The following is an 18,387-nucleotide window of genomic DNA, read 5'->3' as shown; positions in this document are numbered from 1 at the left end:
CCGGATACAAAATAGAATTTGCGTCCCCCCCCCCCCCTCCAACTCGTTTCTTCTCGTTGCGTCTTCCAAAGATGGATTCACATGCAGTCCCTTTTCATCAGGCCATATATGCACTCCGCAAGGACGGAGTCATCGTCCCGGTCCCACACACAGGTTCAAGGGGTTTTACACAAACCTGTTCGTGGTCCCAAAAAAGGACGGAACCATGCGTCCCATCCTGGACCTAAAACTGTTGAACAAGTTTGTCAAAGTTCGTCATTTCAGAATGGAGTCTCTCCGTTCAGTCATCACCTCTCTGGAGAGAGGGGAATACCTCGTGTCTGTCGACATCAAGAACGCATATTTTCATATTCCGATCTTCTCAGGTCACCAAAGATTTCTACGCTTCGCAACTGGAGATGACCATTTTCTTCTCACTGCCTTGCCCTTCAGTCTCGCCACTGCCCCCAGAGTGTTCACCAAGGTCATGGCAGCCATCATGTCTATTATGCACTCTTGGAGCATGGTGATTCTGCCCTACCTAGATGACCTCCTCATCAAGGGATAGTCCCTTCAGGCCTGTGCAGAGTGTGTCAGCATCACTGTAGACACTCACTCGTTTGGGTTGGCTGGTAAATCTAAACAAGTCCTCCCCATCCCAGCGAATCTCTTTTTTGGGGATGATCCTGGACACTTCCCGAGGGTTGGTGATTCTCCCTCCAGAAAAGATCTCGGCACTGATCCAGGGAAGCCCGGAAGCTTTCTCTTGCCCGCCCCCACTCCCTGCGGTTTGGCATGCAGGTCCTGGGGAAAATGGTGGTGACAATCGAGGCAGTACAGTTTGCTCAACTTCATCTTCGTCCTCTGCAGCAGGCATTACTGTCAGCTTGGGACATAAATCTGGCCTCTGGACCCCTGGTTTCGCCTGTCCCACCGGATCAGACGGTCTCTTAGGTGGTGGACGTTGACGTCCTCTTTGGAGCAGGGAAGGTCCTTTCTTCCAGTCCACTGGCTGGTGGTGACAACCGACGCCAGTCTACTAGGTTGGGGAGTGATCTTTCGTCACCACACGGCTCAGGGACTCTGACCCATTCAGGAATCGTGTCTCCCGATCAACATTCTCGAGATTCGGGCAGTCAGGCTAGCTCTTCAGCTATTCCATCAACTTCTGGCAGGTCGTCCCATTCGGATTCAGTCGGACAACACCACGGCGGTGGCGTAAATCAACCGACAGGGGGCACACAAAGCAGAAGGGCGATGCTCGAGGTAGCACACATTCAGTCATCTCTGCAGTTCATATCCTGGGAGTAGAGAATTGGGCAGCGGATTTTCTCAGCCATCAGGGTCTGGCCTCGGGAGAGTGGTCCCTTCATCCGGAAGTTTTTCACCAGATTTGCCAGCGCTGAGGAACACCAGATGTAGACCTCATGGCCTCCATACTAAATGCCAAAGTTCCGGCATTCGTAGCTCGGTCCCGCGACCCATTAGCCATCAGGTCGGATGCTCTGGTGCTCCCTTGGCATCAGTTTCGCCTCCTTTACATTTTTCCGCCGCTTCCGCTAATTCTAAGAGTCAACCGAAAGATCAAGGCGGAAGGAATCCCGGTGATTCTTGTCGCACCAGACTGGCCACGCTGAGCGAGGTACGCTGAACTAGTGCAACTAGTCGCCGACGTTCCCTGGCGGTTACCTGACCTCCCAGACTTTCTCTCTCAGTGGCCGATTTACCACCAGAACTCGAGAGTTCGGAGTTTAACGGCCTGGTCATTGAATCCTGGATTCTAGCCCAGGCCGGTTTCTCGCAACAAGTAGCTTCCACCATGATTAACGCTCGGAAACCTAAATCCATGCACATTTACCATTGCATCTGAAAGGCCTTTTTCTCTTGGTACAGAACCTGCGGATGTTCCCCACTTGTGTTTTCTATCCCTTCCATTTTGGAGTTTCTCCAAGCAGGATTAGACTCAGGCCTGGCACTGGCCTTATCCGTCCTGTTTCAGGGAAGGATAGCTTCCAAATCGCAGGATCCCTCCCTACAAGATGCCACTGGAGTCTTGGGACATAAATTTGGTCCTAGGCACATTGCAAAAAGCCCCCTTCGAACCTCTGCAGGACGCATCACTTACCCTTCTTTCTTGGAAGGTTACATTTCTTGTGGCAGTAACATCCATCAGGCAGTTCTCTGAATTGTCGGCCTTGTCTTGCAAGCCTCCATTTCTAGTTTTCCACCAGGACAAGGTGATCTTGAGGATGTCTCCGTCCTTACCTAAGGTCGTCTTTTCTTTTCATCTGAATGAGGACATAGTTTTGCCTTTGTTCTGCCCAACGCTGGCCCATTGTACTGAGAAAGCTCTCCACGCTTTGGATCTGGTGAGGGCACTCAGGAAATACATTTTCCGAATGGCGTCTTTCCGCAAATCAGATTCCCTCTTTGTGCTTCCGGAGGGACACCGAAAACGTTTACCTGCTTCTAAAGCTACAATAGCCAGATGGATCCGATCTGCGATCAAAGAGGCTTACCGTGTCAGAGGTCAGCCTATCCCAGCCGGGATTAAGGCACACTCCACTCGGTCAGTGGGGGCTTCCTGGGCCATTCAGCATTAGGCATCGGCACAGCAAGTTTGCAAGGCCGCGACTTGGTCCAGCCTACACACGTTTGTTAAGCATTACAACATTCATTCTCAAGCTTCTGCAGATGTGACCCTTGGTAGACGAATTCTGCAATCGGCAGTATCACATCTGTAGGCCAGATTTAATTCATTGGTACACGAGGTTTCAGCTGTCGTGCTGTTTCCCACCCAGGGACTGCTTTAGGACATCCCATGGTCCTGTGTCCCCCAATGAGGTGAAGGAGAAACAGCGATTTTTGTGTGTACTCACTGTAAAATCCTTTTCTCCAAGACACTTACTGGGGGACACCCCACCTACCCTGTTAGCCTGTTGATTGTGGTTGTTCTTTGGTTTTGTTTGCAAATTACGAACTCCTACTTCTTTGGCACCGAACTAGTTCAACATAGAGCCAGCAGAGGGTTTATACTATGCAGGAGTAGTTAATTTCTCTGTATATTTGCTTAGTGTCCTCCTAGTGGCAGCAGCATAGCACCCCATGGTCTTGTGTCCCCCAATGAGTGGCTGGGAGAAAAGGATTTTACAGCGAGTACCCACAAAAATCCCTGTTTTCAGACTATAAGACGCACTTAGGTTTTAGAGGAGGAAATTATGGGAAAAAAAATGGAAGCAAACAATGTGGTCAGTTCTGTACTCAATATCCCCTATCCTGGTAAATATGGTTCCCTTATCCCTATCCTGGTATGCATGGCTCCCTCATCCCTATCCTGGTAGGAATGGTCCCCCTCATCCTTATCCTGGCAGGAATGATTGCCCTCATCCCTATCCTGATATGCAGGGCCACATTCTTAACCTGCTATGATTGGCCCCCATCCCAGTCCTGGTGGTATGCATGCCCCGATCCTTATCCTTGTATGATTGGTCCCATCCTTATTCTGGTACGATTGGCCCCATCCCATTCCTGGTATGATTGGTCCCATCCTTATTCTGGTATGATTGGCCCCACCTCCATCCTGGTATGCATGGTCCCATCAGAAAAGTTAGAAAAAAATCAAACCATTACACTTACCTTCCTCCTGCTCCGTTGCCAGCAGCTGCTTAATGCTTGTAAGCAGTGCATGGCATGGACGTCATGCGCTGCTCACAAGCAGAACACAGCTGCCGGAATACTCACCGGCAGTGAGTATTCATTGCTCTTCAGTAGCGCGCAGTGTCAGCCACTGGCTTCCTGCTGCTACCGGCGGTCACGTGTGCCGATGCTTAAGAGAAATTTCTCATTTCTCTTAAGTATCGGCACACTTGTCTGGCTCCGGCTGACACTATGTGCTACTGAAGAGCAATGAATACTCACTGCTTTCTGCGATGAACAGTCTAGGTGAGTATTCCGGATGCTGTGCTCCGCTTGTGAGCAGCGCATGACGTTCCTGTTATGCGCTGCTTATAAGCATTAAGCAGCTGCTGGCAACGGAGCAGCACGCTGCAAGGGAGCGGAGGAAGGTAAGTGTAATGGTTTGGTTTTTTTAATCTTTTCTGATGGGGCCATGCTTACCAGGAATGGGATGGGGCCAATCATACCAGAAAAATAATAACAATGTCTGTAAAGCGCTGTGGAATTAATGGTGCTATATACATGCGTAAAATAAATAAATAAAAAATAAGGATGGGACCAATCATACCGGGAACGGGTTGAGGCCAATCATACCTGGATGCTAAAAAGAAATTAATATTCATTGCCCTCCACGCCCATGGGCATGGAATGCAGTGAATCTTCATTTCCCTTTAGCAGTGGTAACAGGAGATAGCTGCAGTCGCGACTCCTGTCTCTGTGACCCTCTGCTCTGCCGAAACCGCTCCCCCCACCACAGCCATAGCCGGTACATCCGGACTATAAGACACACCCACCATGTTCCTCCACAAAAAGTAGCACCAAGAGAATGTAAGGTGTGCAAAAAATCCTTCCAGGTATATACCAAACCTCATGCTATGATCCACAAGTGAAGGCAGCACTCCAAAATGAAAAATAGATGTGGTTTATTGGCCCATGTGCAACGTTTCGGTCCTAAGTGTGGACCTTCCTTGAGAAAGGTTCACACTTAGGACCGAAACGTCGCACATGGGCCAATAAACCACATATATTTTTCATTTTGGACTGCTGCCTTTATTTTTCTTGATCATATATATATTATACACAAGTAATAGACATACAGTCATATGTTAAAGTTTGGGCTCCCCTATTAATGTTAACCTTTTTTCTTTATAACAGTTTTGGTTTTTGCAACAGCTATTTCAGTTTCATATACAGTGGGGCAAAAAAGTATTTAGTCAGTCAGCAATAGTGCAAGTTCCACCACTTAAAAAGATGAGAGGCGTCTGTAATTTACATCATAGGTAGACCTCAACTATGGGAGACAAACTGAGAAAAAAAAATCCAGAAAATCACATTGTCTGTTTTTTTTTTTCATTTTATTTGCATGTTATGGTGGAAAATAAGTATTTGGTCAGAAACAAAATTTCATCTCAATACTTTGTGATATATCCTTTGTTGGCAATGACAGAGGTCAAACGTTTTCTGTAAGTCTTCACAAGGTTGCCACACACTGTTGTTGGTATGTTGGCCCATTCCTCCATGCAGATCTCCTCTAGAGCAGTGATGTTTTTGGCTTTTCGCTTGGCAACACGGACTTTCAACTCCCTCCAAAGGTTTTCTATAGGGTTGAGATCTGGAGACTGGCTAGGCCACTCCAGGACCTTGAAATGCTTCTTACGAAGCCACTCCTTCGTTGCCCTGGCGGTGTGTACATGATCATTGTCATGTTGAAAGACCCAGCCACGTTTCATCTTCAATGCCCTTGCTGATGGAAGGAGGTTTGCACTCAAAATCTCACGATACATGGCCCCATTCATTCTTTCATGTACCCGGATCAGTCGTCCTGGCCCCTTTGCAGAGAAACAGCCCCAAAGCATGATGTTTCCACCACCATGCTTTACAGTAGGTATGGTGTTTGATGGATGCAACTCAGTATTCTTTTTCCTCCAAACACGACAAGTTGTGTTTCTACCAAACAGTTCCAGTTTGGTTTCATCAGATCATAGGACATTCTCCCAAAACTCCTCTGGATCATCCAAATGCTCTCTAGCAAACTTCAGACGGGCCCGGACATGTACAGGCTTAAGCAGTGGGACACGTCTGGCACTGCAGGATCTGAGTCCATGGTGGCGTAGTGTGTTACTTATGGTAGGCCTTGTTACATTGGTCCCAGGTCTCTGCAGTTCATTCACTAGGTCCCCCCGCGTGGTTCTGGGATTTTTGCTCACCGTTCTTGTGATCATTCTGACCCCACGGGGTGGGATTTTGCGTGGAGCACCAGATCGAGGGAGATTATCAGTGGTCTTGTATGTCTTCCATTTTCTAATTATTGCTCCCACAGTTGATTTCTTCACTCCAAGCTGGTTGGCTATTGCAGATTCAGTCTTCCCAGCCTGGTGCAGGGCTACAATTTTGTTTCTGGTGTCCTTTGACAGCTCTTTGGTCTTCACCATAGTGGAGTTTGGAGTCAGACTGTTTGAGGGTGCGCACAGGTGTCTTTTTATACTGATAACAAGTTTAAACAGGTGCCATTACTACAGGTAATGAGTGGAGGAAAGAGGAGACTCTTAAAGAAGAAGTTACAGGTCTGTGAGAGCCAGAAATCTTGATTGCTTGTTTCTGACCAAATACTTATTTTCCACCATAATATGCAAATAAAATGAAAAAAAAACAGACAATGTGATTTTCTGGATTTTTTTTTCTCAGTTTGTCTCCCATAGTTGAGGTCTACCTATGATGTAAATTACAGACACCTCTCATCTCTTTAAGTGGTGGAACTTGCACTATTGCTGACTGACTAAATACTTTTTTGCCCCACTGTATCTAATAACTGATGGACTCAGTTATATTTCTGGATTCAAATGAGGTTTATTGTACTAACAGAAAATGTGCAATCTGCATTTTAACAAAATTTGACCGGTGCAAAAGTATGGGCACCCTTATCATTTTCTTGATTTGAACACTCCTAACTACTTTTTACTGACTTCCTGAAGCACTAAATTGGTTTTGTAACCTTATTGAGCTTTGAACTTCATAGCCAGGTGTATCAAATCATGAGAAAAGGTATTTAAGGTGGCCACTTGCAAGTAGTTCTCCTATTTGATTCTCCTATGAAGAGTGGCATCATGGGCTCCTCAAAACAAGTCTCAAATGATCTGAAAACAAAGATTATTCAACATAGCTTTTCAGGGGAAGGATACAAAAAGTTGTCTCAGAGATTTAACCTGTCAGTTTCCACTGTGAGGAACATAGTAAGGAAATGGAAGAACACAGGTACAGTTCTTGTTAAGCCCAGAAGTGGCAGGCCAAGAAAAATATCAGAAATGCAGAGAAGAAGAATGGTGAGAACAGTCAAGGACAATCCACAGACCACCTCCAAAGACCTGCAGCATCATCTTGCTGCAGATGGTGTCACTGTGCATCGGTCAACAATACCGCGCACTTTGCACAAGGAGAAGCTGTATGCGAGAGTGATGCGAAAGAAGCCGTTTCTGCAAGCACGCCACAAACAGTCGCCTGAGGTATGCAAAAGCACATTTGGACAAGCCAGTTTCATTTTGGAAGAAGGTCTTGTGGACTGATGAAACAAAGATTGAGTTGTTTGGTCATACAAAAAGGCGTTATGCATGGAGGCTAAAAAACACAGCATTCCAAGAAAAACACTTGCTACCCACAGTAAAATTTGGTGGAGGTTCCATCATGCTTTGGGGCTGTGTGGCCAATGCCGGCACCGGGAATCTTGTTAAAGTTGAGGGTCGCATGGATTCAACTCACTATCAGCAGATTCTTGACAATAATGTGCAAGAATCAGTGACGAAGTTGAAGTTACGCAGGGGATGGATATTTCAGCAAGACAATGATCCAAAACACCGCTCCAAATCTACTCAGGCATTCATGCAGAGGAACAATTACAATGTTCTGGAATGGCCATCCCAGTCCCCAGACCTGAATATCATTGAACATCAGTGGGATGATTTGAAGCGGGCTGTCCATGCTCGCGACCATCAAACTTAACTGAACTGGAATTGTTTGGTAAACAGGAATGGTCACAAATACCTTCATCCAGGAACTCAATAGCTACAGGAAGCGACTAGAGGCTGTTATTTTTGCAAAAGGAGGATCTACGAAATATTAATGTCACTTTTATGTTGAGGTGCCCATACTTTTGCACCGGTCAAATTTTGTTAAAATGCAGATTGCACATTTTCTGTTAGTACAATAAACCTCATTTGAATCCAGAAATATAACTGAGTCCATCAGTTATTAGATATATGAAACTGAAATAGCTGTTGCAAAAACCAAAATTGTTATAAAGAAAAAAGGTTAACATTAATAGGGGTGCCCAAACTTGTAACATATGACTGTATATTTGCAGTATATGCACCATTGTGACCAAGTCATCCAGACTGCGGTACCGGCTTGAGCAAGCTTCCAACTTGCAGACAGATCCTGGGTGTAGGTGATCCCTGTGCAGACATGCTCCTCCATAGACTGTGTGCAGAATTATTAGGCAAGTTGTATTTGAGAGGATTCTTTTTATTATTGAACAACAACTATGTTCTCAATCAACCCAAAAGACTCATAAATATCAAAGCTTAATATTTTTGGAAGCTGGAGTGTTTTTTTTTTATATTTTTGGCTATCTTAGGAGGATATCTGTTTTTTCAGGTAACTATTACTGTGCAGAATTATTAGGCAACTTAATAAAAACCAGATATATACCAATCTCACTTGTTTATTTTCACCATGTAAACCAATATAACAACACAAAATTTAGAAATAAACATTTCTGACATTCAAAAACAAAAAAAAATCAGTGACCAATATAGCCACCTTTCTTTACGATGACACTCAAAAGCCTACCATCCATAGATTCAGTTGCTTGATCTGTTTACAATCAACATTGCGTGCAGCAGTCACCACAGCCTCCCTGACACTGTTCGGAGAGGTGTACTGTTTTCACTCCCTGTAGATCTCACATCTTATGAGGGACCACAGGTTCTCTATGGGGTTCAGATCAGGTGAACAAGGGGGCCATGTCATTATTTTTTCTTCTTTTAGACCTTTACTGGCCAGCCACGCTGTGGAGTATATGGATGCATGTGATGGAGCATTGTCCTGCATGAAAATCATGTTTTTCTTGAACGATACCGACTTCTTCCTGTACCACTGCTTGAAGAAGGTGTCTTCTAGAAACTGGCAATAGGTCTGGGAGTTGAGCTTCACTCCATCCTCAACCCGAAAAGGTCCCACAAGTTCATCTTTGATCATACCAGCCCATACCAGTACCCCACCTCCACCTTACTGGTGTCTGAGTCAGAGTGGAGCTCTCTGCCCTTTACTGATCCAGCCTCGGGCCCATCCATCTGGCCCATCAAAAGTCACTCTCATTTCATCAGTCCATAAAACCTTAGAAAAATCAGTCTTAAGATATTTCTTGGCCCAGTCTTGACGTTTTATCTTATGTTTCTGGTTCAAAGGTGGTCATTTTTCAGCCTTCCTTAGGCTGGTTTCACACTTGCGTTTTTTTGCGCTGTGTTTTTGCGCAAAAAAGCTGCTTTTTTTTTCCTATACTTAACATGGGTGTGCATAGACATGCGTTTGTATGCACATGCGGTTTTTTGTAGTGTGCGCCCGGGCGCACAAAATGCATCCTGTTGCATTTTTTGTGCGTCCGACCTGTGTCAAAAAACGCATGCTCACGCAATGCGCACAAAATTCACCCAAACACCCATTAAAGTCTATGGCTGCGCTGATGTGCCCATGGTCACGCAGCGCAAAGAAACGCAAGTGTGTAATTAGCCTTAGCTTGGCCATGTCCCTGAGTATGGCACACATTGTGCTTTTTGCTACTCCAGTAACGTTGCAGCTCTGAAATATGGCAAAACTGGTAGCAAATTGCATCTTGGCAGCTTGACGCTTGATTTTCCTCAATTCATGGGCATTTTTTTGCGCCTTTTTTTATCAACACGCTTCTTGCGACCCTGTTAGATATTTGCCATGAAACGATTGATTGTTCAGTGATCACGCTTCAAAAGTTTGGCAAGTTCAAGACTGCTGCATCCCTCTGCAAGACATCTCACAATTTTTGACTTTTCAGAGTCCGTCAAATCTTTCTTCCTACCCATTTTGCCAACGGGAAGGAAGTTGCCTAATAAGCACACCTTATATAGGGTGTTGATGTCATTAGACCACTCCCCTCCTCATTACAGAGATGCAAATCACCTGATTTACATAATTGGCAGTTGGCATTCAAGTCTATACAGCTTGGAGTAGGACAACATGTATAAAAAGGATGATGTGATCAAAATACTCATTTGCCTAATAATTCTGCACACAGTGTATATTGAACAGGAGAGCAGAGACCCTGACCAATGATGAGGGAAACACACCTGCTGCAATGTTTCGGGGATCTTGAGGCTTGAAAAAGAGGGAAGTCCCCCGAAACGTCACCTCAGTTGTGTTTCTCTCAAGACCGTACCACAATCTGGATGATTTGTCCGCAGTGGTAAATATATTGTAAATTTATTTCTAAAACTTGTATTTGTATACTGGATGAAATATTTTTGTATAGATTGTGCAGAAAGACAACGGTTTTCTGTTTTGTATGGACTGCAGACAGTTGGTGGGAGAAACTGCTATGCGTCTATTATAGGTTTGGGACCTTAGTATTAAATAAGCCACTTTTTCAAATTTTTAGATAGAATCTGTCACCAGGGTTTTGTTACCCCATCGGAAAACATCATGTTGTAGGGACAGAGATTCTGATTTCAGCTATGTGGGCTGCTTGCTGCAGTTTTAATAAAATCACTGTTTTTCTGCTACAGACAGTGCTGTATAACCCTGCCCATCCCACTGGTAGGCAACTTTCTGTGTACACTTTGTGTAGGCAGAAAATCTGCTGTAACTGCTGATGGAGCTTGTCAGTCCATGCTTAACGTAAAAACTATGTTGTTCCAGCTTTAAAGTAGCAATACATTATCGTTTTTATACATTATTTGAAACTTCTGTCTGATCCGATTCGTATTCGTTTTAGGCTCTCACCTCGTGATCGCTCTGAGCACTAGCGAATGTCTGTATCTCAATCGTAATGTCCAGAAAGTCCGACCACTTTACCGATGGAAAGGCCACATGATCGAAAGCATCGGCTGGAACAAGTTTCAGAAGAACGATACAACCACTGGACCTATACTCGTTGGCACTGCCCAAGGTCAAATCTTTGAGGCAGAGATCTCAACCACTGAGGGTGGACTCTTTGGCACAAACCCTGATCAGTATTTTCGCTTTCTTCACACACTGGAAGAAGAGACTGGACCTGCTCCAGTTTGCTGTCTAGAAATCAATTGTGGGTATGAAAATCGTTACTGTGTAATTGCAACAACTCGTAAAAGACTTTTCCAGTTCACTGCCAAGATAACTGAAGGTGCCGAACAGCAAGGCTTCACTCCACTTTTTAATCTGACCATGGATGATCTTCCAAGCATCCAGGAATTTCCTGGCAACCTTGGTTATAGTGAAATTGCCTTTTACACCCAGAAACTTCGGACCTACCCAATGTCGTTTGCTTGGATGATGGGAAATGGAGTGCTGTACGGCAATTTGGATTTTACCAGGCCCGACTCCGTGTTGACTGATGTGCAAGTGTGGGAGTACCCGTCTCTTGTCGAGAAGCCAATATCCATTGTCATTACACAGTTCCATTTCTTGCTTTTGCTGCCTGACCGAATAAAGGCCATCTGCACTTTAAATGGTCAGGTAGTGTTTGAAGACATATTCACGGAAAAATTTGGCCCACTAAGAAAGATGGTAAAGGATCCAGTTATCGGTCAGATCTGGATCCATACCGAGAGAGCTGTCTTCAGGTACCACGTCGAACGAGAACCTAGAGACGTTTGGAAGATGTACATGAACATGGGCAAATTTGACTTGGCCAAAGAGTTTTGTAAGGATCGCCCAGAATGCATGGACACAGTTTTGGCCAAGGAAGCAGAACATTGCTTCCAGAAAAAGAAATATAAAGAAAGTGCCAAATGTTATGCCCTCACTCAAAACTACTTTGAGGAGATAGCGCTTAAATTCATTGAAGCCAAACAGGAGGAAGCACTTATGGAGTTTCTCTTAAAAAAGTTGTCCAACCTTAAGTCTTCGGAGAAAATCCAAGTCACATTACTTACAACTTGGTTAACGGAGTTGTATCTGAATCGCCTTGGATTGTTGGAAAGTGATTCCTCAAAAAGAAGCTCATATCTGAAGACACGGGAGGAATTCAGGACTTTCCTAAGTAGTAAAATAAATAGGGAATGCCTTAGTAATAACCGAGCGTCCATATACGATCTTTTGGCCAGTCATGGAGACACCGAGCATATGGTTTATTTTGCTGTTCTTATGGAAGACTATGAACGGGTAGTATCTCATCATTGCCAAAATGACGACTATGATGAAGCCCTCAACGTACTGTCTAAGCACCAAGACAAAAGCCTCTTTTATAAATTTTCTCCCGTCCTGATGCAGCACATTCCCAAAAAAGTTGTGGATGCTTGGGTCGGAATGGGCAAAAAACTGGACCCAAAAAACCTAATTCCTGCCCTTGTTAATTACAATCAAAGTGCGTGCACTCAGATAAATGAAGCCATCAGGTACATGGAGTTCTGTGTGTACGAGCTTCGGGAAACCGAGCAGGCCATTCACAACTACTTGCTGTCACTGTATGCACAGTTTCTACCTGATTCTCTCCTTTTATACCTGGAAAAAGCTGGCACTAACCCCAACAGAATTTATTACGACCTGAAATATGCCCTGCGCCTATGTGCCGAGCACGAGCATCATTGCGCTTGTGTTCATGTCTACAAAGTTATGGAGCTCTATGAAGAGGCGGTGGATCTTGCTTTAAAGGTATATATTAAGTGAGAGGTACTCATATTAACAAAAAAAAATAGCTCACATTTCTACAGAAATATTTACTATAGATATGTTCCTTTAATATATAAGATATGTGGTTTTTTTCATTTTATTTTGAACATGCACTGTTTTAAGAGTGCTTTCACATTGCATTTAGTGACATTGTCGGTGGTCCTGTCTGGGCATATTTTCAAACCACTCGAAAAATGGGATTTGGACGTATGCGCTGACGTGGCCATAGACTGTAGTTTTGCTTGCATGGGCAATATGTGCTCTGACATGCATCATTTTCGAGAGTAGACTACGTCTGAGTGTCCGAACTCCTGTAGGCGTACTTGCACATCATAGGGCATGTTCGGTCTTCCGGCACCTTTACAGTCTATGGCCCCATTGGCGTATACTTCCGAATCCTGTTTTGCAGGGGGTTCAGACGTATGTCCCAAAGGGACCACCAAGCATGTCCCTAAATGCCATTTGAAAATACCCTAACTTATTAAAGTGGACCTGGCACTTGCTCAGAAATATATTGCGTTTAATACTTCCCAATTCCCAAGCTCCCTTGATTTTGCCGCTTTTTTCTTTTTTGCTCTTGCATGCTAGATTGCAGAGATATTCACATTTGTTGCTTTTGGAGTGCAGAATGTGAAATCTGCTTTGCAGGCCAGCTGTGTGTTTTGTTTTTGGTCTTCACTGGGGTGTTCGCCTTCACCCCTCCCTCCCAGATGCTGCCAGTCACACACCTCAGAACCTGATCTAGCAGTCTCAGATGGCGCCGAGCTGTGATTAACAGTATCTGGGAGGGAGGGGTAAAAGTGAATGCCAGCAGAGAAGACTTAAAAAAAAACCAAAAAAAAAAAACCAAAAACAGCCAGTTGGACTACAAGCAGAAATTTCTCATACTGCACTCCAAAAGCAATAAATGTGAATGTCTGCAATGGAGTGATGCAACGCAAAACACAGTAGAGTGACAGAATCATGGGAGCGCTTGGAGATTTTTCCTAGGTATTTAACATAAATAAGCAAGTGACAGGCCCTCTTTAGGACCATGAAGCTTTTTTGCTCTTTTGTTTTCACCTCCCCTTTTTGCAAGGGCATCAACTTTTTTTTTTTCCATTGACCTAGCCATATGAGAACTTGTTTTTCGCGGGACAAGTTGTAGTTTTGAATATCACCTGTCATTTTACCGTATAATGTACTTAAAAAAAAAAAAAAAAAACTATTATGGCATTCATTGCACTGTAAAAATAACAATCAACATGATTCTTCAGATCAGTACAATTGCGACGATAAGAAAGTTACATGTTTTTTTTCCCATTTAAGTGGTGGAGAAAAAAGCACAAATCAGAAGTTTGTAAAACAAAACAAAACAAAAAAGTCATTTTTAAAGACCTGTAACACTTATTACTTATTTTATTTTTGGAGTTGTCGATCCTGATGTTTTTATTGATACTAGTTTACTATTTTGTGTTGCATACATTTTCATGGCTTTTTATTGTGTTCTTTAGGGCAGTAGTGTGGCTGAAAAAACGAAGTTCTTGCATTTCAAATTTGTTTTTCTCTTTTACGCATTTTTTTTATGACCGTCTAAATTAAATTTAATGTTTTGATAGACTGGACTATTAGGCACACGGTAATACCAAATGTTTTTTTTTTTTTTTTTTTCTTCCCCCCCCCCTTATGATTTTTGCCACATGGAGGGCATTGACGTTGATTCGTCAATACTAAGGACACCATAATGGTGCATTAACATCTTTCAGTACTGCAAAAATAGATTTCTGTGCTAATTTCTGACATAATCTATAGTAAATCAGTCGGTCTGTGCTTGGCCTTTATCCCCTCGTAGTAAGGCAATGTCTCCTTTACAGATAAGTGGCGAGACTGAAACACCAAATGTTGCACAGAAAAATATTTGGAATTGAGTCCTCAGTGGTTGCACATACAGTTTTTCAACTTTTTCGCATTGTAAATTGCATGATTATTTCCCCATTGATTTAGAAATTTTAGTACATATTTTTTATGACCTTTGTGACGTAAATGGGTTTTACTGACTCTTGGTTGGGGTTTTTTTAAAGCGGACCTTTCAGCAGACTTTTCATGTTGAATTGGACACACAATATAATAAGAGCTGCAGAGCTGAATAAAATGTGTTTTTTTTTTTTCACTTTTATATCATACAGGACAAGTACATGCCCCCAGTGAAAACTCTCTGGCACTGGCAACACCTACTTAGACTTAACAAATGTTAACTCATTAGGTGCCAAATACTTTGATTCCCAATATCGTAACTAAGGGGAAAAAAAAGTTTTATTCCGCCCTGCAACTTCAATTACAGCCTGTGTCTAGTTTTACATGAAAAATTTGGTGAATAATCCTCCTTTTTTAAGAAAATTCCAGCTATAAAAGATCACATGTAAAATAGCTATTTTACCTTTCTTCTCCAATTTTAATAGGTTGATGTGGATCTTGCCAAGTCCTGCGCAGATTTACCTGCCAATGATGAAGAGCTTAAGAAGAAGCTGTGGTTAAAGATAGCTCGTCATGTGGTTCAAGAAGAGAAGGATGTGAAGAAGGCTATGGTTTGTCTGTCCAGCTGTAACCTCCTTAAAATTGAGGACATTCTTCCATTCTTTCCAGACTTTGTGACCATTGACCACTTTAAGGAAGCAATTTGCAGCTCCCTGCAAGCTTACAACCAGCATATTGAGGAGCTGAAGCAAGAAATGGAAGATGCTACCCTGAGTGCAAAGCGCATACGGGAAGACATGCAAGAAATGAGAAATAAGTATGGGTCTGTGGATCCCCAAGACAAGTGTTCTGGCTGTGACTTTCCCCTTTTGAATCGTCCTTTTTATCTCTTTCTTTGTAATCACATGTTCCACTATGACTGCCTGATGCAGACTGTTGTCCCAAACCTCCCACAATATAAGCAACTGAAGCTAGAAGATCTGCAGAAAAAACTGGTAGCTGCACCCCAGACTTCCAAAAGTCGCTCCCATGCAAAGGACGAGGACAGTATAAGTCTAGGGAAAGGACAGAAAAGTCGTGAACAAATTAAAGCGGACATTGATGACCTCGTTGCAGCGGAGTGCCCTTTCTGTGGCGAACTGATGATTCGGTCTATTGACAAACCTTTCATTGAGCCGCAGCGATATAAAGAAGAGATGCTCAGCTGGCTATAATATCTACATGAAATCAAAAACCGTCAGCGGTTCCATTGATAAGAGCTTCTTATCTCTTTAAGGGTATTTGCATGCTGAGTCTTTTTGCAGAGTTTTCAAAACAAAAAATGAGCAGAACCTTCAAGTTTTTGAGGCCTATTATTTTGATCCAGAAACGCAGTGTGCACATACCCTTACAATGACATGAACTACTTCCAGCAGTAAATCTATGGCTGCTGTAATGTGTGATCATCCACTCATTTAGAACTGTCAGGAGGCTCTTCTCGGATTTTTTGCATTGATATAATTTTTTTTACTCTTATGAGTAGGGCATTGTTTTCATTTCCTTTAAAGGACTGTCTAATGCTTACATAATAAAACTACAATGCAATATAATGGCTGCTTTGCTGATGGAAATCCTAACTTGTAACAGTCAAGTATCTGTTAATTGATTTACTTGGTTAAAGCCTAAGGCCGAGTTTACAGCCTCTTGTTTGTCTGTGGTCAGTCCAGGCATTGTGGTCTTTATACAGGCCTTGAAATATGCATGTCTGAACCTGGCCCAACTAATATAAAATACTGGATAACGCTCAGGTTTAGAGACTCACTTTTGTAAAGGGGTTGTCCCATCAGCAAAGTACATTTTAATTATCAGATTTTGGAATAAGTTCCATAATTGGATGTGTTAAAACAAAATGTGCTTGTGCTGAGAATCTTATAAGGGTATGTTCCCACGGTCAGTAAACATACATCCGCAGCATCCAATCCGCAGCGGCCAGGTGTTGCAGCATAGTGGATGGGATTTCATGAAGTCTCATCTCCACTATGCGTGAGGGGCTGCATCCGGTTTCCCTGCGTATACGCACATGAGGCGTGTCTTTACTAACCGCAGCATGTCTATCTTGCGGAGATAGTCACCTGTACAATGTAATGGGATGCGGTGATTCCGCATGGTTCAATAAACACTTGCAGAATCACCTGCGTTCAAAATCCGCAGCGCTTTGGACAGATATGCTGTATATGCTGTAACTGCTCTACTTCGTGGTCATCACATACCACCCCTGACCACTTATAGGTGAGTATACAGATGGAAAAGGAGGGTCTTTCAGCTGCTGCTTTCGGAAGTAACATATTTCCCTGCCTGTTTTATCATAGGAGTAAGTGTTTTGTTTTTTCTTTAGCCCTCTAAGCTCATTATAAATGGGGTATTCCCATCTCCAAGATCCTATCCTCATATGTGGAAGGTCTAGTAATCATAATGTTAGCAAATACATCCCGTTAGAAATGTAGTATAGTTCTTCTGATGTTCTATGTCAATCACCTCATGTGCAGCGCATTGCAGTAGCTTAGATAGCCATGGTTACAACCAGTAAAAGCTAGCAAACTGTCACTATACAAGTGGTCATAACCATGGCTACCTAAGCTGCTTCAATGCCCTGCATGGTGTAAGCGACATAGGGAATTGGAAGAAGTATGCTATATATTCGGATAGGGTCTTGGAGATGGGAATACCCCATTAAGTCAGTGACGTAGGTGCTGCAGCACCCGCTAAGCTGATATGTCACTGACTTGATTTATCATAAGCTCACAGGACTGGTGACGTAGCAGAAACACTCCTGTGATAAAACCGGTAGCGAAGTGTGTTAGATGAGAAAGCAGCAGCTGCAAGCCCCTGCTGTGTTATATGTATACTCATATGCGACCTTTGCTTGACTCCCTGCCTCTCCAGTCCAGGAGCTCTGGTATGCATCCACCATGGATTGGAGCAGTTGTTCATGGTTGGGCACAACAAATACGAGACATCAACATGTGCCCACATTTATAAGATTCTCAGCACAGGAACATTTTATTTTAATCCTATTCTAGAACTTAAGATTTCAAGATCTATTAATTAAAATGTACTTTGTTTTTAGGGCAAATCCTTTGAAGTCCATTTACGCAGGCTAACGATTAGTCGAATGATCAGTGCAATGTGTTAGCAATTTCTGCCAGTCTGTTAGATTGCATTGTATATGCAGATATGGTTGATGCTTGTAGGACATCCCCTTGTGTAACCCCGGGATGTGCTACCGTCCATAATGAATTGCATATGGATGAACAGTCGTTTGTCCACATGTGACCGATAATAGCTCCATACAGTTAGAAGAAAAGGAGCGTCTCATTCGACTTTCTGTATTATCCGCATGTGTATATGATATATAGATGTTTCTTCCAGTAGTATTTTTCTTTTTTTCTATTCTGTTAATGACCCTGAGCTGAAGTGGCCTAAAAATAAAATACTGTATGTCAAATGTTAACCTGTGATCTAACACTTGACTATCTTACCTTCATCTTTGCTATTGCTTCACAATTAAACTGTGAAAGATCCTAATTTATCACATATTATGTTCTAAACTCATTTGGTTTTAGAGGTTGTCCACTAGCCCGACTCAGTTATTGGTTTTGCCATAAATGCTTAAAGGAGTAATCCCATGTCCAAGATACTATCCCAATATGTAGTAGGTGTAATGATAATAGCAAATACCTCCAATTAGAAATGTAGTATAGTTTTGATTCGCTATGTCTCTTCCCGCATGTGCAAGCATTGCAGGACCTTACGTATCCATGCTTACACCCACTGATTAAGTGACAACTAGGTGCTAGTGGTCATAACCATGGATACCTAGGGTCGTGCAATGCCTGCACATGAGCAAAGAGA

General features: G+C 43.1%; 1 protein-coding gene across 1 annotated transcript in view; it reads left to right on the top strand.

Moving 5' to 3' along the window:
* The window catches only part of VPS18 (VPS18 core subunit of CORVET and HOPS complexes), a 34,422-nt gene extending 16,436 nt beyond the window's left edge, over positions 1 to 17,986 (top strand). Inside the window, exons 4-5 of the mRNA XM_073566677.1 lie at positions 10,670 to 12,525; positions 14,982 to 17,986. Coding sequence (XP_073422778.1) covers positions 10,670 to 12,525; positions 14,982 to 15,710 — 2,585 coding nt within the window. The 3' untranslated portion in view covers positions 15,711 to 17,986. The remainder of the gene's footprint in view (positions 1 to 10,669; positions 12,526 to 14,981) is intronic.
* Positions 17,987 to 18,387: the final 401 nt, after the last annotated feature.

This window comes from Dendrobates tinctorius, unplaced genomic scaffold (assembly GCF_039654945.1).
Source record: "Dendrobates tinctorius isolate UK_male_01 unplaced genomic scaffold, ASM3965494v1 ptg000019l, whole genome shotgun sequence".
Classification (NCBI taxonomy): domain Eukaryota; kingdom Metazoa; phylum Chordata; class Amphibia; order Anura; family Dendrobatidae; genus Dendrobates; species Dendrobates tinctorius.
This window is presented reverse-complemented; position numbering and strand designations above follow the sequence as displayed.